The 23,284-nt window shown below is 38.1% G+C and overlaps 1 protein-coding gene and 1 non-coding gene across 2 annotated transcripts in view; one reads left to right on the top strand and one right to left on the bottom strand.

The window, feature by feature from the left end:
- Positions 1-1,079: 1,079 nt before the first annotated feature.
- Positions 1,080-23,284, top strand: part of LOC108274567 (uncharacterized) — a 45,052-nt gene continuing 22,847 nt past the window's right edge. Inside the window, exon 1 of the transcript XR_008397882.1 lies at positions 1,080-2,039. This is a non-coding gene — a transcript (uncharacterized LOC108274567). The remainder of the gene's footprint in view (positions 2,040-23,284) is intronic.
- On the bottom strand, positions 16,780-19,552 carry irx3b (iroquois homeobox 3b). The gene is made up of 2 exons (XM_017485600.3): positions 19,155-19,552; positions 16,780-18,446 (listed from the first exon to the last, which is right to left on the bottom strand). The coding sequence occupies exons 1-2, from the start codon at positions 19,362-19,364 to the stop codon at positions 17,547-17,549; spliced, it is 1,110 nt and encodes a 369-aa protein (XP_017341089.1). The 5' UTR covers positions 19,365-19,552; the 3' UTR covers positions 16,780-17,546.

The raw sequence follows: 23,284 nt of genomic DNA, 5'->3' as shown, positions 1-23,284 counted from the left end.
ATGGTACTTGGAATTAATGATGTCTTCAGTCTTCAAAAAATACTCTGAAACCCCAGCCACAAAACAGCCAAAAAGCGTCACTGATCCATCTCCATATTTTACAGCATGTATCAGGTCCTTTTCCTTTATTCAGTGCCCTTTTGTCACCACAATGCTGATGGTGTACATGACCAAAAAGTTTGATCTCATCTGACCACAGCACATGATGCCAATTATAGTTCTAACAACACTTGGCGAAGTTCAGGTGCTGCATTTCGTGAGATGCTTCCAGGAAGCAGATTGTTATGAAAGGGAAAAGCTGACAAACACAAGAATAATTTAAATCTTGCAGATCTATTACTGTGATCTAATTTAAATCTTGAAGCTCTATTTCTGTGATCTTTGGGGACTTTTCTAATTCCTGACAAATTTCCAACTATTTGGTAACCTTTTTATTTTGTTATCGTCCTAATTGTGCCTTTTAACTGTGTATGCATTTTCATGTAATTGAAATTGTATGTAATTTTGTTTACCATCCTTTACTGTTTCTTATGCTAGTGGATAACAAAAGGATTTTATGTGTTATATATATATATATATATATATATATATATATATATATATATATATATATATATATATATATATATATATATATATATATATATATATATATATATATATATATATATTTATATATATATATATATAAATATAATTTATTATATATTATATAATATAAAATTTTCCAGGGAAACAGGACATGGTTAAAGACACCAACAGAGTTCCTGAGGTCTGAGAGCAAATGACAAATAATCAAATGTTTTTGCTTTTCACAAATGACAAATTGTTCGCATTTATTTAAAATATTCCTTAGGAGTGTCAATTATTTTGGCACATATATTTTGGATTGAAACTTTTATTTATTTATTTTAAAGTAGACTGTTTGTTAGTTGCCCATATAATAGTTTTTTTTTTTTTTTTTTTGCAATAAAAATAAAAAATTAGTAATAATTATTGTGTATAATGTGTATTTCTTAGCATAATTTCTGCTCATTTTTCTAAAGGGTGCCAATAATTCTGAACTGTATATTTAAGAAATGGCATATTAGTAGCAATATGTAGCGTCTTATTTTGTGCCTGTGCTTATATGGGGTATTCTGATGTTCCTAATGCAAACACTGGGAACATTAATGTAGGAGCTACTGTAAGTGTGTGTGTATGTGTGTGTTGGCAGAGGACAGTGGTGTCAGATGGAGTATAATTAGGAATCGGTGAACAGACTGTCCTCCCGGTGGGGTTAGTATGCTAGATGCTGTTGGGATTCAGTGTTGTCAGTTTGGCCAAGGCCAGCGACTTCTAAATATTGGGTCAAAGACACTTCCTGTGTATTTCCATCTAATCCCCTCACACAGCTGTGCCAAACTCATCAGCGGTAATGAGACACACACACACACACACTCACACGCACTTGCACACAAACCTACTGTAATGATGGAAAGTTTTTTTTTTATTTTTTTTATGTGTAAACCACTACAGAAATGTGCAGTTGTGCTTTAAATTGTGTAAAATATACTGCATTGTTTTTGTTGAGGCTTTAAATATTTTTAAATATCAAACTGCTGAACAAACTGAACTCACATTTCAAGCTTGAGTCCTCTATAAGCTTTCAAGTTACTCCCAGATGACAGTCCTAAATAACTTTTGTCACAGACAATTATATTTGTGTTTAATTCCTGGCACAAAAATACCCATGCCAGTGTAGCTGATATAACCATGACTGTTCAATTTGCCATGGACGTAACTACCTCATAACATACCATTAGAGCACACCATAATACAAAGGAGGGAGCTTAGAATTTGAAGCAGGGAACAGTCTGAGTATTCCTGATAATCCTTTTCTGATTGAAATGTCACTGATAGTGCGATGAGGCTTGTCACCCTGAATAACAAATTCTATATTTACTCAGGGCCAGACTAGAGCTCCGCTGCCCAGGGTGCGGATGTCTCCCTCCATCAGCTGAAAAATGAATCAGCCCCATTTAGGCAGCACAATGCAGGTGAGCCCCGGGGCAGTAAGACTTTCTTAGCTGCCTTTTTTTTTTTTTTTTTTTTTTTTGCAACAATATTTGTTACAGGTTCAGATTGTTTTTGTATTATCGCTTCTTTGTTTCTCCAATTTTGAAAACCTAGATGACATTTGTTTTCTCTATAAACAGGATCTGTCATATTTATTTTTGCTGTAGTATTGTGCAATCAGCTCTGATTTTTTCAAATGTGAAATAAATGTATTGATGCAGCAATTTTATAAATAATGTTTGGCACAAATAACAATAATATACGTCAGATACCTTTGCCATATAGGAAAATACTGAGGAGATAAAAGAAGCCAACTCTCTTGCCATAGTTGAAACACTTCATTCATCATTCTCATGCAATTGTCATTAATACTGATAATCATGACATTAATACAGTGGGGAAGTTCTTTCTCTCAAACATCAACTGAGTGCCTATTTTTGCTGTCCTATATTTTACAGTTATTTATTTAATATTTATATTAACAGCTCTTGTGTCTTTTTCTTCCTCCTGTGTAAAGACACATTGACAGTTGTTTTAAGTGGTTAAAACTGAGAGAGCAATTAAATGATTTTAGACAGTTAGAAAATGTTGTCTGTGACAATATGACTAAAAGGGTGAAAAGGCATTAGAGACCAACTTTGTGTGGCCACTGGTGCTGAGCAATATAATGATGATCTTGGTTTCAGGTCTGGGATTTTACATTTTCACAGAGTGAAACTTTAAAAGACATGTAAGAGAAAGCAAAAATAATATACCTCAAATTGGAGGTATCAGATGTATTCAGATATATATATATATATATATATATATATATATATATATATATATATATATATATATATATATATATATTAAAGGGCAGACAAGAGGAAGACTTTCAGTAGCACCCTGTAATATATTTGCATACCGGAGAGACAAGCCCTGTAAATACAAGAATTATCACAGAGTTAGTGAGTTAATTAACGAATGTTAAGGAGCCCCATAGGAGAGGGGTTTGACAGACTGCTAAAATGGTTTCTCATTACCTTTCCTGATGACCTTTGAGGTAATAACTACAGTGGACTCACAATGGAGTACAGCAGTATCATGCAGTATCATATTTGAAAATAATATATTATTAGAGCAGTGCAGCATATTATATAAATATATTTAAGTTCAGCATGGAATTACACTTCTACTGTTTAGGAATGTTGCATTAAGTGTAATGTTTATTGAAATATAAGCCTTTTTTGTATGCTTGTCTTTGGAAAGAGATGGGTTTTAGCTAGTTATTTGATTTCCCATGGCAAAAATTCAGCTACTTCAGATATACAAACTGCCTTCCATGTGTAACCTCCTTAAAAATACACATCAGGAGTTTGCAAAACACTTTTTGACTCTTTCATTGCGCTGATAGCTACTGCATCGTCTCTTACTGAGGTCAGACACTCAGTGTTATTGAATCAGGCCTGATCCACTGCCAATGAGAATCCAATGCCATTGATCTCTGTGTAATATGAGCTCATTAGTGTACTGACTCAGGGTCAGGTTGTTTGGGAAATGAAGAGGGTGGCCATTTTGACCTTAGCAAGCGCCTCCAATCGATTAGCTCTGACTGGGAAAATAAGCCACTGAGAGGTTAACTCTGCTTTGCCTGAAACACGATTACAGTACTTCAGCCTCTTGGTTAAAGCATTAGACCAGAGTAACTTAATTAGCACTTTCTTATAGTATTAATAATGACTTGGGCAGACTGATTTACATTGATTCTTGTTTCGTGTGTTTCATGAGACGAATGGCACCACATATTTGATGTGTTTAAGTTGTGTGAGAGTGCTTGCTAAACTGCTGTACTCAAAGGTAATGTTCTTCACGTATTAGATTAGAAGCAATAAGTATTTCAATTGAGTGTTACAGACAGAGTCAGGTAGGACTACAGATACTTTATGGCACAAAATATGACCGGTGTTTTGAGGTGGGGAATTTAGCATTTTGGAAGTAATACATCTTAACTATATATAGCACCTCTCTGTTATTGTCATTAATAAGTTTATGACTGCTATGAATTCTGTTGAATAATTAACAAATTGCTGCTCTTACAATTACAAAAACTGCCTTTTTGTCTATTGAACCTCATCTGTCCTCTAAACGATTGTTGACACTGTGGAGCAGCATCTAATATAAATGGTTAATGGGTTGTGATGACCAACTACATGGTTGAAAGACCGTGTAATCTCCCCTCAATTACCAAAAGGCGCATGCAGCCCTCTCTGAAGCCTTCCCTTCCTCCCTTTCTCTCTCCCTCAACCAGCTGCTACTGATGAGCTCTGATCGTTGTGCTGTCAGGTGTAAAAAATGAAAAGCACTGCACTAAAGAAGGCACTTAGATGCACTAGGCAGATGACTAGTTATTTATGTGCTTGCACCATGTGTCACAGTAGAAACACGCCGGCATCTGCACATCTATTGCTTTAATTAGCCATACAGTCTGTCAACGCGGAAGTGGGCAGGTACTCTGTATATACAGAGGTGTGCAGCTGCATTAATACAATTCAGGCTCACTCTATGACAAGACACTCTTATGCAATAATCACAAGCAGGCTTTCATAGAGGCAACATTGCTTCTAGATTTGATTTAATATTCTTTTGCACTTTTTTTTTCCTTTTCTCTGAAACGTTTCAGTGAGCATATTGATATACAGAGGGAGCAGTTCTTTGTCTGGAACCTTATCCAGTACCTTATTTCTAATTATACGAGAAAAGAAACATTGTGAGTTCAGGGATGTTTCGATAATGGCTATCACTTTTTTGCTTCTTTTTGCAATGGCTTTGATTAAGAGGATTATACATAGCTTAATGAGGTTTCCAGTTGAGTGCACAGAGTAATGGGGATAATTTCCAGCCTGGGATTCCTCTTTCACTGCAATCTTCACTCAGGTGATGGAACTGAATGATCTGAACTCCCGTCTCAGAAACGCATAACGTAATCAATACCGGCTCAGTATGAAATCATTTCAACTGAAACTTCAACCTGTTTTCCAGTTCACAAGAAACAATTAAACTGAGTGCTTGAAAACCATATGAATTCATTCTTTATAGATTTTGGACTGTTCCCTACTTAAGACTGAACCCAGCTGAAATGGCTTCAATTGGGATTTAAAATGGACAGGCGTGAAGTTGGTGGTCTGTATATTCATCAGAGTACGGGTGTTCTCGCTCTGACCCGTGCTTTCCCTGATGATTCTGTTTTACTGTTGCTCCTGTGGGGCCACGGCTAAAGGCAGCAGACTGACTAATGTTTTTATAACCTCCTAGACAGGCAATACAAATGATTCCCAATCTAATCTAATCACACTCTTCACGAAAAAATGAAAAATGGAGCATTTGCAGATATATACTCAGCACTAATGTCACAGCTTTGGGTTCTAGGTTGCCTCTGGGCTTATACCATACACAGGTCCTTTCTCCCAGCGAGTGAGGGAAAGAATGATGTGAATATTATTCCTTTCTCAGTGGCATTAGAAGCCCTCATGGTTTTGACGACAACTTTATCGTGGCACCAATATGAAAACGGAAGGGGTTGGAGCTCATATTCCGCGATGATTGACAATTATGGCCACAAAATTCTCCCCCTGTCATTTCTGCTCGCAGACTCCTTCCCTCTCCATCGAGGTGACATCCCTCAGATAGAGGGGGATAAATATGCCATAAATCAAGCCAAAGGCTTATAGGTCCCCACTGGGATAATCTGCCATGCTGCACCGGCCTAGTATTCATCATTAGATTGTGAACTAGAGCGAGGTCATGACACCAGGTAATTTCCTCTCCCCCACCCGCCCCCACTTTCAGTCTCTTTCTCCCTATGCCCCTCTCTCTCTCAACGCTTGGACATCCACCTTGTGAAAAGCCTCCTCATATCAACCAATAAGAGAGCATTAATATGAGAGTTTCCCATCCTCCCTCCCTGCCCCCTACTGCATTCAAAGATAACCACATTTCACATCAACATTTCTTCTCTCTTTTTTTTCATCTGCCTCCCATTATGTAGCGTGTCTGTCATCCACTGATTTATTAGCATGTCCTAGCACTGGCGAGCTAGCTTCAGTTTGGTTAGCGCTGGCGGTCCTGTCAGATATCGAGTTAATTACCAGCAGTAATGAGGGGCTGCTGCTTGGGTGGACATGACATTTGAGGCGTGTCGTTGGCGAAAAAACAAACAAATGAAAAAATTTCATTAGTACAAAGTGACAGCTTGCTTTTATCTGACGGAGCCGCTCAGATTGAACTTCACTCTCCGTTGTTTGTTTGGAGCATAATGAACTGTGCACACATTTTCCTCTTCTTCTGACACAGACGGTACCAGATTCTTCCTAACAGTCAACAATAACGATGAAAAAGCTCGCCCTGCATGTGTAGCCGCAAACACATCAATTATTCATCTTTGTTAGCCTTATTATTTCCCCTCCGCCGACATTAAATGCTACCTGGTATTTGAAGGGAGCTAATGATCAATGGGCCTTGAAGCCTGGGAAGGTGTGTGACAGTACTGATTATATTTACACTTCATTCCCCTAAATATAGATCTGCTGTCCCACTGGTCGCAATGAATGCAGTGTTAGTGTAGAGATGTTGCCTCATGAGGTGACAGCGGTGGAGAATACAGCTTGGTTGTAATGAGAGGGCTTGGGAGCAGGGGGCTCAGGGGAACACAAGAGGCCTGGATGCATCATTTCTACCTGCTAAGCAAATGTCTATACTGCACATATTCTCTCACATACTATAGGTGGATGTCACTGTAGATATAAATGATACACAAACACTTTTGTTGATACTCAATAAAATGCATCTGAGGACTAAAATGACAAATTGACATAAACCTGGTGCTCTTTGCATTATACAGAATAGTAATTTCATAGCCTTCCATATATATATATTTTTGTAGCCCGAGGAAGATTTTTTTTGCCACCAAAGCTTGTAAGGTAAGCGAAAGACTACAATAAAATCCAACTCCATTTTCAATTTCTGTAATACTTTCAGACAAAACAGCATGATCAGCATCACGCTCTTGATTGAGATCTTACATTTTGCCAGTTTTAATTTGCCCTTCTTCTTTGCCAAGTCTACAGTCTCCTTATAGATGTTCATTTGTTTTCCCATCTTCCCTTCCCTTTCATTTCCCCATTTCTGTAATTCTTTTATTTTTCGATTTCCTTTATTTCTTGTCTGGCTAAATCACATCACCCCTCCCCTCCTTCCACCTTGATAAATAATTTGCGATGATGCGCGCAGCCGTCAGTCATCGAGGCCTGCGCGACGTGAGCTCTGCCGAGATGCGATAACTGCTCCCATCTCTTCAGTGAGGCATGGAGATTTATTGAGCTGCGATAAGTGACGCGCTAGCCATCACACTCAGCCAAATAGACTCCCCTATGCGTTTATTCTTATTGCGGCAAGAGATGCAAAATGTCTCCCCAGAGGGCCCAATTGCTGCCAAAGAGGCCTGGCAGCCTGTATATGTCATTACTTTCTATTAGATAAAGAAGGAAATGCGGCTCTCTGGGACTTCGCCGATGATGGCAGTCGTTTGTGTGAGTGACAGAGCATCACTCACTGGCAGCCCTGAAGACGACTCCCAGGCACAGAGTCCCGTCTTACACTGTCATATTTTTCTTCCCTATTTAGATGTTTGCGTTGTCTTCACTGCACTTCTTAGTCATTATGGATCAGAGGGCTCTCGGGCTGCTGCTGGAAACAGCCGTGCTGTGTGGAAGCAGTCCTATCACAGGCTGTCACAACTTTGACACACTTTGAGAAAAAGCTCTGCGTTTGGGTCTCAAGATGATGCACATGTTCTCTCTGTGATAATAACTATGTAATAGATGTGTAATAGACATCGTTTGCTGTAAAATGCATTTCATTCTGAATGATGGCGTTACGTTATATCCTCAAGCTATAAACACAAAACACGTCATGTAAGACTGACAGCTAGAACAAAATTGTGTTTGATCGGGAAGTTCGTATTAGAGACCGTGCTCATATTTTATCCATTCTTAATGTATGCCGTTGCTCCTGTCCACCTGCAGTAGACCAAATGTCCTTTCATTAAATATTCATACAGATGATGTCTGTAATGATTTCCTGTCACCTTGCGTCTGTGCAGTTCATAGTTTCACTCCATTTTCCTGTTTGTCACATGCTATTGAAGTCAGCTAGCATGAAATGGGAATGGCTTTTAACTCTGTACTTGCAGAAGTTTAAAATCAATGCTGTCACATACAGGGTGTAAGATTCAGTCAGTACGCAGATGGAGCCCTTCTTTGACTGTCATGCCCAGGGGCGTTAGCTGGACTGTTAATCATCCTGGGCTGAGCCCAGATTCTTCTCCATCAAAAAAAAACTTTTTAAAACGTACTTCTAAATACACTGTTTCCATACAATTTGTTTTTCTTGCATGTAAGGGTTAATTGCTTAAAAAATGTCAAAATTGGACAAAAAGTTGGATTTATCATAAAGCTTGCCTTGGGTGTTAAAACTTTCTGGCTATCTATGTATTGAGACTAGGGTAGTTTGGTGTCCTTAGCCAAGAGGAGGCACAGCTAAGCTATCATTATATGGGTTTAGCTGCTACAGTGCCATGCAAAGTACATTATCTGTCCTTATGCTCTGCTCATATCATGTTCACGTGTTCAACTGGAACTCATATAGACATTTACACACCTTTTTTTCCTGCTCAGCACCAGAGGATGTTAGTGTTTCACTTTCAACCACTTTACTGGTTAAAAAATTAAAAATTAAATACAAAAAAAATCTGCATATTTCCATTTTTCCTCACACTCTGTGAGCTAGTGTTTGGCAGAATTGAGATCTGTCAACCAATAAGACACAAGTATTTCTCTGTATTTTCCTGTATCTGATTGGTCTCGCCTCTGTTCACTGAAGATATAAAATTACAGTTGGTCTTCTTTTACTGACGTTCAGTTACGTAGTAACAAACCGCTCCAAGTGGAGAATTATTCAGGTCTAAAGAAAAAATCTTTGGGGCTACATCCCCTAATGCCCAGGTCAGGTTATGCCCCCTGGTCATGCCTCTATATACTGCCCCCATTTTTGTGACTCTACAACACCACACTTGATAACTACAACTCAGAGAAATGCTAATCTACTTATTTATGGTCTTGTATTATGTTTGACTCTTTCCTGCTGTTCGCCCAATTGCTCAATGTGGTCATAGCATATGAATATGCTTGTACCACAAAAAATACCACAATATTTTTAACAGTGAACCTCATATGTTCAAGATCCTCATGTTCTTCTAAATCAATCAAGGACTTGTGTTGTATGAGATATCTATGTATCCTTGATTATTCTGTTATCTCCAAAGTCCTGTATAATTCTAAATCAATAGACCGCTTAGATCTAGAAGACATTGGTAAACGAATTGTGTGTCCTCTGTATGATCCAAATACAGCTGTTTAGCTTCACCATCCTCTGTTGCCTAGGGGAGGATGGACTCCTCTTCTCAGTCTTGGGTTCTTTGTTTCTTCATCATAATCTCTCAAGACATTTTTCTCTGTCACCGTTGCTCATTACAGAGTGACCCTTTCAAAGATGGCCCTTAGTCATCAGAGTTTCATAGAAAAGAGCTCAGATGTTGAGTGCATGGAATGGCAATATGAATGAATCTGCCTGTGATTCATGAAACTATTCATACATACTATACATCTGATGAATCGGCTTCAGCGGCGTGGAAAAATGCCTCGCCCTCAAGTCACACATTTCCATGTCATATGCATATGATGCATCCCAATGTACTCCTCATATACATCTAAATTAAATTAAACTCATTCTAATTTATGCAGGTGTTGCAGCAGTGGGCCAATAACAGGAAAGCATTCAGCAGATCACAATATAATATATGATAGGTTATCCCTTTCTGTCTGCTTGTGCATTAACCCCTGAATCAAACCACCGTAACAAGTTTTGAAAATCCCTTAATAAGCAACATGCTGAGTTTCATTCTGCTTCATCACACAGCATGTTACATATGTTTTTGTAAATTTACTCTCAATAATATTATATGTGAATATAAAGTGTCTTTGTCCAGGTCCAACGCAGCACCACAGTGCCTCTTGTACACAAACACACTGTATCTATGAGCTGATTAACATTTACAAATTACTCGTTACACTAAATCCCATTACCTAGATTTTAGTACGAGGTTCCTGTATGCACAAACATGATTTGATATTATGGTTATTGTATATATTACTCTCTTTATGACAGTTCAGTTGTCTGTTGTGTAGTTGCAGCCAGGCTTGGAAGGGGCAAAACTTTGATGAATGTTTCTTTATTATTATTATTATTATTATTATTATTATTATTATTATTATTATTATTATTGTTGTTGTTGTTGTTGTTGTTGTTGTTGTTGATTGATTTTCTCACTATTTCTACTTGATGTTTTTATTGTTGGATGGGGTAATGTGTGTATGCTAGGGAATGAAACTCACTATTACCTGTAAAATAATACACTAACTTTATATCCAGTATGAAATGAAATTGTAAATGCTTGTGTGATGGCTTGCAGAATGGGCTGGAGGGGAGCTGATGTGTCTGTTATAAGTGCTACACAAATAACAGTAAATCGATTTGAAATTTTCCTACTGAAGAGATTTGATTAAACTTCAGCCATTACTTCAGCCCCTCCAGTTTTATTCCACTAAGTGCAACTTATCAGTTCCACTTCTGCCACATTAGTGGGTGTTGACCTCATGACTGGGCTCATTAACCACTGTTTATGTAGCCAACAGCCTCTGGGCACACTTATTCTTATGCATTTGACAAATGGACAAATGTTGTTGTCCATCAGCTTTGACACCTTGTGTGTGTGTGTGTGTGTGTGTGTGTGTGTGTGTGTGTGTGTGTGTGTGTGTGTGTGTGTGTGTGTGTGTGTGTGTGTGTGTGTGTGTGTGTGTGTGTGTGTGTGTGTGTGTGTGTGTGTGTGTGTGTGTGTGTTTGTTTGTTTGTTTGTTTTATTGGTTATGCAAGGCTCTAGACTTCTTTATAGGTTTGTAACAACATGCCACTTTAATCTTATGGTTTGAGAGATATCCAGAGTTCTCTAGCCATAAATATATTTTGGAGAGTGATATCTCAAATATTATATATTTTTATTATCCAAAAGTTTACTTATGAGTTTTAAGCTTTATGCAGATATGTTTGAAATATTTTTGTGCTTTCTTCCCTTTTAGCTACAAAATAATGTTTTTTCTTATGGGTGTATGGCTTTTAGGTGCAAAATAATTTTTGTTTTGTTTTGTACAGAATCTTTGTATGGTAAAGCATCAATCCTCAGAGGGAATTTCATTCTATGTGGATTATGTACACTCATCATAATAATACATTTTTAAGCTAGTGATATGATGAAGTTTTCTGTTAGGAGAACAGAAACTGTTACAGCGCTTCGTAACAATCACTAAGTTTTCTGCTATGGGAAAGTCTTCAGGACAGGGGATTGTGCTTTCTCTGTAACATGACAAGCTGCATTTTTTGTTTTGTTTTTATTAACTTTAAGAGGGAGGGAAAAAATTCGTTTAATTTCGATATTTCTATTTCATTTCTCTTTCTTTCTGTCGTCCTCTTTCTTCTTCCCCTGCCCCTTTATGTAATACATGGCTGAAGGAGCAAAAAGTACTTAAATTTTCATTTCATCTTTCTTCTTCAAATGCAGTGAAAAGAAAATGAATTTGCACTTTTTAGTAATAATAGTCATAAATATGAATGTGACCAGAGATGCCCATGCCTCTGTGACGTTCTTTTGATTCTCCCTCAGAGATGCCTTTTACACAATAGAATTTTAGCACATTTATTACCGTCTGTCAAGTGCGTTGAAATGGTCTGATTCATAACCACTGCTGTACTCTGATGCCACTGGAGGACACGAAAGAGGCATCTGAAAGGAATCTATTTGGCATCTCTGCTCTTTTGTCTGCCATTCTCTTGGAAAAAGAGCCAGGAGCTTTTTTATCCACCTCTCTTATTCTCCACCTCCAGTTTTCTCTTCTCAGTGCCCCTTTGCTTTGTCAGAGGAATCATTACTGCTTTTGTGAATATTTCATACACTTCAATACCTCTCCTCTTATTCACCTGACAAATATGGCCTCTCATCCACCCACGAGCTCAGCAAATAAATAAAACACATCCTGCTGAGAAACCTGGACAGCCCATTGTGTTTGTCTGTATCTTCTGCTTTCTCTAGTACTAGACCTGAACAGCTGCAGTGGATTGGTAGATTCTTTATGTTACCATGGGCCATAACAGTGTGGCCTTTCATATAATAAGACCTTTAATGAAATATTCTCTTTCTCAAGCTCAGCAAGATGTCCATTTGATAAGATATTTTAAAAGTTGTGTATTTTCTTTTGAAACTGACCATCACTCATGTTCACGCTCCTGCATCCCTGCCAGGCTTCAGGGAGAGGAAGGAGCCAGAGAACACTTCTGAAGAAAGTTCCACCTTTAAGAAAAAATTTATATGGAAACATCATAGCATCGTTGCTCTACCTAGACTCAACAGCAAAGCGCTCCAAACTGAAATCCTGACTCCAAACAGAAATTTTGACCTCTTGCTCTGTCTGTGATTATAATTACATTACACCCTCATATCAAACTAGCTCCCAGGTGAGGGAATAATATTAAGACATAATTATGTGAATATAAATAATGTTTAGATTCACTAAGGTTGGCAGCATGCAAGAACTAGTTTATTCACTTGGTGAAACAAGCTCATATTTAATTTAAGCTGAATTCCACAACGTCCTCTGGCTACGATGTTTTTTTTTTTTTTTTTCTTCAGGTATATGGCAGGAGAAAGGATAGCCTAAGGGCTGTATACTACTTTCAAAGCCTTTTGAGATTTCTCCTGTCCCCTTGTTGCTATCTTTTTTTTTTTTTTTTTTTTTTTTTTTTGGCTTCCATTCGTGACCAAATCTTTTGTTAGACTGCCCTTGGTCTTACATGTGTAGCTGTAATTATGAATGAGGCCAATGAGTTCTACAAACTGTCTACTCTGTTTCTGTCCCTTCTGTTGTTAAATAAAAGATAGATATATATTAAAGTATTGATCTGGAAACAGAAAGATGATTTTCCCATCGCAGAAGATGTCCAGAGCTATAGTCATGATAAGCTGTTCTGGAGATCTCTTTATATATATATATAAAAAAAAACTCTACATCTTTCCTGTCATGTTTAAATATCTTATTGATCATATGTTTCAAGCCACATTATGTGACAATAAACCTTGTACCACCCAAATACGCTCAAAACAAAATAATGCATGTCTGTGTTACAGCCGTCCTCATGAGTACCTTGTGTTTCTGTGTTGGTTTTCATTAGAGTGTGTGTGTCAAAGCCAACACAAGGGCCAGACATGTTCCACGAGCAAGCAGGCCACACCTCATCCTCTACCCAGAAGAGGAGTCACATACTGGGACACAGATGATCTAGTGGCCTGGTTAGTCCGGTGCTATTTTAGTGGGACTATGTGAAGGGTGTTGGACAGCTGCAGTGGTCATGCACACATGTGTTTGAGAACTTGCTGTGACAGGGTGTCAGGAAGAGAAAAAGAGTGAGAGAGAAATGGTACACACTTAAAAGGAAAACAGCTCCAGGTAGAGCTTGTCCCATCGGATTGCAGTCCTGCCAAAGAATGACTATAAAGTACCAGCAAGGCATTAAGGCTGAAATAATACCTTCAGACAGTAGAAAGATTCAAGGACTTTATTATGGAATGCACAAGTTCCTTTGACAATGAAATTCTTAGTTTGCTTGTTATCATGGATGTTTAAGTAGAAAATATAAGATAATTAAAAAATAGAAAAATAATGAAGAATGTTAAAATTTTTTACAATATATTTTACAGAAATTGTACAGAAACCCAGCTTTCTTTAAAATGTTCATCTAGCGTTCTTTGGATAATAGCTTTTTAAATGGGTTATAGTTTCTGAAAGAGAACCCTTCTGGGACCAACTGAAGAAAAAAAACCTTTAGGTTGCAATCATTGGTCAGTCTCTTCTAAACTTGCTATATGACTACAACAATGTTGCTTTTAATATACATGAATGACAGAAAACAATTTCAAGCCACTTAATTACACTGGATGTGGATTTTACCTCAGCATCCCATTCCCTGTTTATTTATCTCTGAAAATCGCCTCTACTCACCGTGTAAAATCCACCAACTGTGTATTTTTCCCTACACATGATACTTACTGAATCCATCCTGAACATGGAATGAGGAGGACTCTTGGGAATTCTTCGAGGTTGACATTTTAATACAGGTAATTACATCCCAATCTTCCTGTGTATCCACCTGTAAAATTATATTAGCCATGCGATTTCCCATGGTCATATGGGGTGCAGCCCTTTGAGAGAGTCCTATTTTTAATGTTTGATTGTTTAATTGTACGGTGATCTAAGGTCTCACACATTTCTCAAGGTCATGGGAGTTTCCACAGAGTGTTGTGAATATTGCAGGGAAACACAAAGGGAAGTCTGGGATATTTGTTCACAGTCTTGCTCCAAATAGATTTTTATGCTTTCATCGGAGATGAATCAAAATGTATTTTTTATAGTCTATAGTTAAAAACTCTCTGACAGTAAAGCTCATACACACATTATTGGGACAGATATCACTTATTGGTTTCTGTCCACATATTTTAAGTCAAAGACAAGCTGATTTTTCATACATAAAAGTCCCAAATACAAATAATGCGGCGCATGAAATATAGGCCAGAACAAAGAAGAACAGGAACAGCTGTGAAGCTGAAATGAAGATTCATACTGTGTTACTCATTGACTTGAGCTCACAGCTTGGCCAGCAGCCACCATGCTGAAACTGGCACCACTATGTTAGATGACTGCCAGCACATTTTCTCAAGTGACGAAGAAACTGTGTCTTATTAGTTCACACACTGCGTCTAAATTCGGGGCCTTTATAATGAATAATGTGCAGCCTTGCAAGCAATAAGAGAAGTTGTTTTCCCATCTCCTCCTAGTTAACTGATTAATTGTCAGGTTAGAATTTACTTACTTTAAACGGTTGACACTAGCCTAGTTCCATATCAGCTGCTATTTCAGTGTGCTACCAGGAAATGTCCTTAAGCCCTCCTCCAATCCGATCTGTAATAGCTGTGTTCCTCATGAGCCGGCACCTTGTATCAGCCAAATTGTGAGTATATGTAGAGCGGGCCAGTGTAAATGTCAAGTGGAATAAGAACTCTCTGGCCTCTAAGGCCTTCGCCTTTACCCTTGACAAAGCGGAACTATTACCATAATTGTCCTGTAACTTTTCCTGAAAGGGGTTGTGGGAGTAGAGCGAGGAATTTTCAGCCTGGTGATGGGTGAATGGTGCAGGCCCCCCGTCTGCCCTCCTGTTCCTGCATCCAGACGATTCCCCATTGTGTAACCCTGAATGCAGTCCCCTCAGAATGCTCACTCATAAACGGCCATGAAATCTGGGCCTCCTCCCTCTCTATAGAGCCTGTCCACCCGAGTGACACGTCCACTGCCTTTTTGTCCTCTGCTTTTCTCACCCAACCAAAAGCTCTGAAAGCACAATGCCTTCAATGTTTGACATCTTTTATGTCGTTTAGCATGTTTCTAATAAGAAAACTTTATTTATTCAACAAGAAGACAATTTGTTTAGTAATATTTGAGGGTAATATGTTGTCAGATATGCTAATATCTGGTGTTAGATGTGACAGTATGATTATCTTAGATAAAATAAGGCAAATTAGGTTTAATGGTGGGGAGCAGAACGTTTTTTTTTTCTTTCTTTTAACCAGAAAATTTGCTTAAATTGAATGTACTCACTCCATCATATATGGAAATCAAACGACCTCTGAGGACTTCCTGTAGAGGGAGCTCTAATGTAAAATACCCCACCTGTTCCCACAGCAAACATCTTCCTCTTTATCCTAGCAGAAGTGCTTTTATAAACGCTTTATTAACTTAACGTTATTGAATTTTATTTATGAAACCATTCAAATTTAAGGTCAGCGCAGTTTAAGTGTGTAAAGAAGTTCAAAATTGCTTTTTAATAAATAGCATTGCTCTACAGTACAGGCCACCAAAAGCGCATATTACCATAGATAATGCATTGAAGTATTAAAGCCGATATGCGGCCCATTATTTTGAAATACAGTTTAGCATTTAGTACTATTTAGTAGGTTATATGGTTTTGAACATCTGTATGGTTTTTGATGCTATGTTAAGTGAAAAGTGTTCAATTGTTTATCCAGTCTTAGTTTTCAACTTTTATGTAAATTGCATAGCCCATCTTCCAGGCCCTTACTTAGAAACTTATAAGAAAAGAGTTTTATTTATTTATTTATTTATTTTTAGCCATATCTAAAAAAATATCCAGAAAACGGTGAAGTATGTGAGTTCTACACCTAAACAGCTACTTTATTTGTAACTGCTGCATGTTATATTCTACTAATATATGTTTTTATTTATTTATTTATTTATTTATTTATTTATTTATTTATTTATTATCTAGCTCTATGATTTTTAATTGACCGCCATTTAATCACAAGCATAACTTGTGCCTGTGTATTTGTGTAAAAGTGTGTTTGCGTTTAATATATTTTTTAAAAATAGTTTTGTACAATATTTTAAGTATGTAAAATTCATTTTGCTTTTAAAAACAATTAACATGAGCAAAATTTGTAATGTACACCAGTTATAAAAGAAACGAGTTTAATGTTTGATTCACAAAATATGATTTTCATATCGTGCTAAACAATATACGCGTAAAATATATTCGATAATGGTCGAGGTGTTGTACCTTGTAAAACTAATTCAAAACAAATATTTTTACATTATGGAGAAATAAATGCATTCAGAAATAACCACAGTATATTTGTCAAATTAATTTTAAAAATAAAACTGCAATTGCCGTGGAAAATATGTGGCTCAGCAATTTAAAAAAGGTTTTGTTAAACTATTTCGTTTGCGAATATTTGTTTTGTGATCAGTCTTAAAGCAGGATATGGATCTCATTAGTGTGTAAAAAGGCACCATGCTCTTTTCATGTCAGTAACTGAACGAAACATTATTTTCCCCCTCCAGAATATGTACCTAAATTGTTGCAGTGTGGTTTGTTCATTCAACATTTTCATTCAGTGGACTGATGACAGAAAAGGGTGTTCACATGGCTCTGATAAATAAACACAGCGAAAAGGTGGATAAGTTAGCAATATAAACATTTACTCTATTATAATCTCATATTAAGGGAAGTGCTAGGCAACATCCATAGCTATGTTACAAATTCAAAGCCTCGTTTATGTAAAAAACTCAATAGACACTTTCTCTTATTTTCTCCAACAAAATCACTGTTTTATGACGTGGAAATGAAGTATTGCATTTATCCATGCGGAGAATGTAAAATAGAAAAACACGACGAAAAATATTTATTTCACTGTCCATTATAGTCTATAACGAAGGGGCTCATAAGGCGTGAGTCCTGGCGTCTGCGTACTTGTTAATCATAACGTTGTTGCTCGGCTGTTTAAGTCCAAAGTAATGGTGTGTTAATGCGAGCTGCTGAGCAGAAATGGCCATTTTTGTCCAGTTGTGCATGTTCCCCACAGAGCTCTGCACAGCAGTCCTGCTCATTACTGCAGACTTTTTCGGATGATCTGGTGTCGTTGCTGTTTCGGCCAAAGACCAAATTTTGGGCTTTTGTGCTGGGTTTAGATTCCTCAAGGGCTCTGCTGTGGGGCTTTTCCTGTCCTCGTCCCTCTGTCCGTCCGCGCAGCTATCTCTGTCTTTCATCCCGCTGTTTTTTACAAAACTTTTCTCCTGTCCCTGCGTGTCCTCAAACCCCTCGGACGTGTCTGAGTCACTCCTGTCCGTTTCCGTGATTTTTGAATCCGATCTGAGCTCGTCCCGACAGTCCGAGTCCTCCTTGTTTTCGATGTTCTCCGTGTCGATGTTCTCCAGGTCGATCTCCTCGTCGTCGTCGTCGTCGTCCCGCTTGTCCTCCTCCTCACCCTCGTTGTCGCTGGGGTAAACGTTTCCCTCCTCGTCCGGTTGTGTCTTTGGTACCCAGGTCATCTTGTTCTCCTTCTTCAGTCTCCTGCGCGCGTTGGCGAACCAGGTGGACACCTGGGTGAGGGTCATTTTGGTGATGATGGCCAGCATGATCTTCTCGCCCTTGGTGGGATATGGGTTCTTCCTGTGTTCGCTCAGCCAGGCCTTCAGTGTACTTGTGCTCTCGCGGGTAGCGTTTTTGGGTCGGGACGCATCTCCATACTGATACTGACTGTAAGGGAAGAAAGCTGGGTGCGCAGCGGGAAACCCAGGGTGTTGCATGCCGGGACTCTCTTTCAGCTCGTATGGACTGGCCTAGACAAACACACAGGTACACAAGCACGTGAGTTGCGCTTGAAAAAGACCATATCCACATATATCCTCACATAACTCAAAAAAATCACTGTAGGATCTTTTAGGGGTGCTCAGGGGATCTCGGTGCTTCGGGTACCGTTTTGTTTACCGTTTGTAAATGTTCTTAAAAGTGGAATCTTGATTTTTAAAGTGCACAGTGCTGAATTAATTTACATTAACACATAGGCTGTCATTATTGTTGTTATTATTATTATGCTATACTTATTATTTTATTATTATTATTATGCTATACTTATTATTGTATTACTATTATTATGCTATACTTATGATTCTTATGGCTTATATAGACACTGTAGATGATAACTCATTGTTAACTTATTGTTGAATGTAATTGAAGACTCGGGGGTTTTGTGTATATAGTAGACTACACGTGTTAATTATATTTACTCTTTATATTCTGATAATAACAAACAAACAAACAAACATATTTCTTTATCTTTTTCCAATGCACTTTCTGAATGATCAATCGTATTTCAATCATAAAACACTGATATATTTCTCCAAGAGCTGAAGTAGCTTTTATTATTATTATTATTATTATTATTATTATTATTATTATTATTATTATTATTATAAATAACGCATTAAAGGTTATCCAGTACTCAGCACTAGTAGGAAAATGCATCAAGAAGCGTGTAAGGAACTCACCAGGTGGTTGAGCACGGAGATGTCGCTGGAGTAGGGCAGGAAGGCGCTGTATGCCTGGCTAGCGCTGAACGGAGATCCGTACATAGAGAGGGAGTTAGAGATGCTGCTGGTCGGACTGAGCTCGGCACCCACACGGCCCGCCAGCATTCCGGCCCGATCAGTGGGATACAGCGCTCTCACATACTTATAGCCGAGCTGCGGGAGAGCCATGGTGCTACACTCGAGGTCCCAGCACCTGAACACAAGCGCACCGTCCCCTCTGACACCGCTGATCCACGTGAAAGCACGCAATGAAAAGTGTTCAGCCGATGAGCGCCCCTCTCTCACTCGCTTATTGATCCGGGTGGACTGAGGTCAGGTCCTCCCAGATTGCCTCTGATTGCTCTGAGCCCTTGGTGTGATTGACATTTCTAGTCTCTCAGTAGCCCCTCCCATTTCTTAAACACACCACTCGTTTCTCTCTCTCTCTCTCTGTCTGTCTCTCGCTCGCTCGCTCGCTCTCTCTCTCTCTCTCTCTCTCTCTCTCTCTCTCTCTCTCTCTCTCTCACGCACAGTCTGTCGAGACTATTAAGCAATATCCTATTATTTCATAATCATATCAAAATATATTTAGCCCACAAACGAATCGGATAAACACAATTTTGCTACAACGCGGCTTTTTGATGAAAAAGCGCTGCTTTGTAATAAAAACAAAAAAACAAAAAGGTGATTATAAATATAAACAGCATTTTTTTGCTCATAGAGAGGAAAAATATTTAACAGCTAATTTGGTATGATCATAATAAATCATGTATATTACAAATGTAGATTTTTCTGTAAACGCTAGGCTAATATTTACATCATCAACATAATCAACAACAACAATAAGAATAATAAGCGTAGTAAAAATAATAATAAGGTATAACAAGAAGAGGAAGAATAATAATAAGAATAATAAGTTTAATCTAAACCACGATTTGGCAACACATCTTTATCTACATTTATCTTAAGAGTCGGCATTGATGGAGTTCGTCCTTGTTCTATATTACACGAAGGAACAAAAAAAAACCCTTAAATATTATTTATTAACGGGTGGATGTTAATCACAGTGATTATATATTGGCCACAGCTGGTTGAGATTTAGAATAAAATATCTGCTCCTCGCCTATAGTTAACGGAATGTAAACGGATATACCGTTTGCATAAAATATCCGCTTTAAAATAGTACGCAATTATCCGAATAGGTCAAATGTTTATTTTATGTTACCTTTAGTAACATCAGTATAGTCTCACAAAAAAAAGTTAACCTTCATTTCATGAAACTGTAACGATGTACATGCAGAAAGCTGAAGTGAGAATTTCTAAGAGATGCGCCGGAAGAGCGGCTCTAACTTGATTAACTGAATTTGATTTCAACGCAGTCATCAAATACTCAAAGCAGTCCAATCTCTCCCAACCCCCTTAAAAATCCATTAGTAGTCTCTACCTAACTGGATAGACTGTTAGAAATAGATATTCTCACGAAGTAAATAAACTAATGAATTAATGAAATAACAGCAGAACCGAGCAAACCTTCATATAACAGGTACTAATAGCTAAATATTTTTTATAGGCTAATATTCTTAAATACTTAAAAACATTGAAAAACAAAACAAAAACTATTCAACTGTTTAATAATATCTGTGTTATTGCTAGTGATTTAAAGAGGAAAAACAGGTTCTCTCTATATTTCGGTATGTGACTCATTTAAAACAAAGATTTGTTGGATAAGAGCTTTATTGAACTGGACAAACTTGGAAAAGCTACAAGATACACATTGATGTAACCGTACAGGTGATCAATAATGAAAGCAAGTAAGCCTGTACAACAGAATCATTTCAGAAAACTACAAATGTTTAGTTTACTGAACATCTTGATTGTTTTTCTAATTCATAAAAATACAAACAAGCCTCTCAGCCTGACCCAGTGGTGTAAATTAATTTAATCTTTAGAGGGGAGAGAAAAAGATTTTAAAAAATCAGTCTTGTTTGCAGTATTTACATGATAAATATCTGGGTTATAGGTCTGTTTTTTATTATCACAGTAACATATAATTTTCCTGTGAGACCACAAAACGAGGGACTAATCCCATATAAGAGACTGACCTTTTCCACAGTGGTTTTGGGTTTTCAGCCACCATAGGTGTTGTAAGGCATAGTGAAATTGGTGAAAGCAGGACAAGGCTCTGGGCCTTTCTTTATTAACCTGACTCAAATACACTATACAATCCTCCATGGCTTTAGAGATTCAGCTTTCTACCAAGACCTCATCAATCCTATCTCTCGCCAGCATTGATCGAGCCTCTCTGGACCTGCACAGGCCGATGAGCCTAAATAAGCACTCCATTACCGGAGGGCTTCTGACTGCAGAGTTGTTATGCCAAGATTAGTGGCAGCCAATCTGACCTGTCAACATTGATTTGCACGCTGGAATCACTTGAAGGCGGGAAAAAGAGAGAAATGGTGTTTGCAAATTAATTGAACATCCACCATACACCCCCCCCCCCCCCACACACACACATTTCTTTCTCTCTCCTTCTCCGTTTCCATCTGTCCCTCAAGCTCTCTCCCTCTCCACTCTCGTTCTCTTAGCAGGCAAATGGCTGATTGAGGAATCAATACCTTCTTTTCCCTTTTAGCCAGCAGAAACAGCCCCCTTATGGCACACAGAATGGACAGCTTCACAGCCAGTTAGTCTTAAGTAATAGATACATTGCACTCAGCCAGGCTGAAGAGACAGCTCATTTTGTCCCTCTCCCTTCATCCCTGGCCTGATTATACCTCTGACATACACCAAACACATTCCCTTCTTTCTCACGCTCTCTTTCCTCACTGGACACCAGTGAAATGGACAAACCTATTTCCGCCCTTAATACTTAACACAAGCGATTTCCCTCTGCTTAAGGGTTACAGGTTAATAAAACCCACACTCCACTCTGTTTGTTTCCCTGTGAAGTTTAGTAGCCGACCAACCAAGCTTGTAATTACAATATTACAGAGACTGGCCTCAGATCGGTATATAAATCTCCCCATCCAATTACAAGATGTAATAATTCTGCACTCAAGCTGGTAATGAGCTCTAATGCCAGTGCTGGAGCTAATCCCCATCGGATGCAGCACAGATCAGATGTTGGCTTTGTCATTAGACTGGCAGAAAATCATTATTTCATGTTCAAATAGAAAATGAGGTTGGTGGGGAAGTTAATTTCTCTCCGCTCTGTCAAGCATGGACAAGAATTTAATGATTTAATTACAGTTGTAAGCTCTTTGGATCAGACTTAAATTGAACTTGCTTTTTTCCCCCTCATCCTTTCATTTTTCCCTTATACAGCCATGGAAAAGTCCAGATGAATCAAAGGTTTTGACATGAGTTCAAAATGAACAGGATGGCCTCGTCTTTTGGGAAAGAACATGAACACTATTGTACCTTGCTCAGAAGATTTATTAAATACCACCTCGTTGCTATTTGTGTTGTATACAGAACTATGGTTTAAATTTATATTTGCATTATTTATAAGACCACACATGTGGTCCATTTCATGACATTGAAAAATGAATGTAGTGGAAAAAGCCAAGTGGTCCAAATTTGTTTAGTTTTATTTGATCATGTGGTTTGACAGACCAACACACAAAAGTAGCCACTCATATTTGAACCCTTTTAACCTCTCAATGGTTTTATCCGTGGACAAAGTTGACTGTCAGCTGTCTCCCTTTCAGTGCGGGAATTAGGAAATCTTTTGTCTCCTGTGGTCTCATATAACCTGCCAGTATTTCTGCTATGTTGACATCTGTCCACAGCAGTCAGATAAGAATATGTAAGGGTGCATTTAAATATTCACAGCTTTCATATCTGTCACTCAAAATGACAGACCTCCCTTTCCCTGTTACATATTCACAAATGACCCCTTACGTCCCCTCCCCTAAGAAAAGCTTGCATAGAAAAAAAGAGAGAAAGAATGCTATCTCTTTAGGGATATGGCAGATATGCTGCTTTAATGGACAGTAAAAAGACCATATTTCCACATTGTGGAAATTCCACCATTCCCTGTGCCACCATTATTCTGTCTATCTTCTAATGATTATTTACAAAATGCTGATACATATTGTTTACTC

The sequence above is a fragment of the Ictalurus punctatus genome, chromosome 14 (assembly GCF_001660625.3).
Source record: "Ictalurus punctatus breed USDA103 chromosome 14, Coco_2.0, whole genome shotgun sequence".
Taxonomy (NCBI): Eukaryota; Metazoa; Chordata; class Actinopteri; order Siluriformes; family Ictaluridae; genus Ictalurus; species Ictalurus punctatus.
Note: the sequence above shows the minus strand (reverse complement) of the source record. Positions and strands in the feature narration are given on the sequence as shown.

Coding starts and splice junctions, on each gene's coding strand:
- irx3b (XM_017485600.3), bottom strand. CDS start 19,364: ATGGCTCTCCCGCAGCTCGGCTATAAGTATGTGAGAGCGCTGTATCCC. Junction 18,447..19,154: donor TCTCCGTGCTCAACCACCTG/GTGAGTTCCTTA, acceptor GTGTTTGTCTAG/GCCAGTCCATACGAGCTGAA.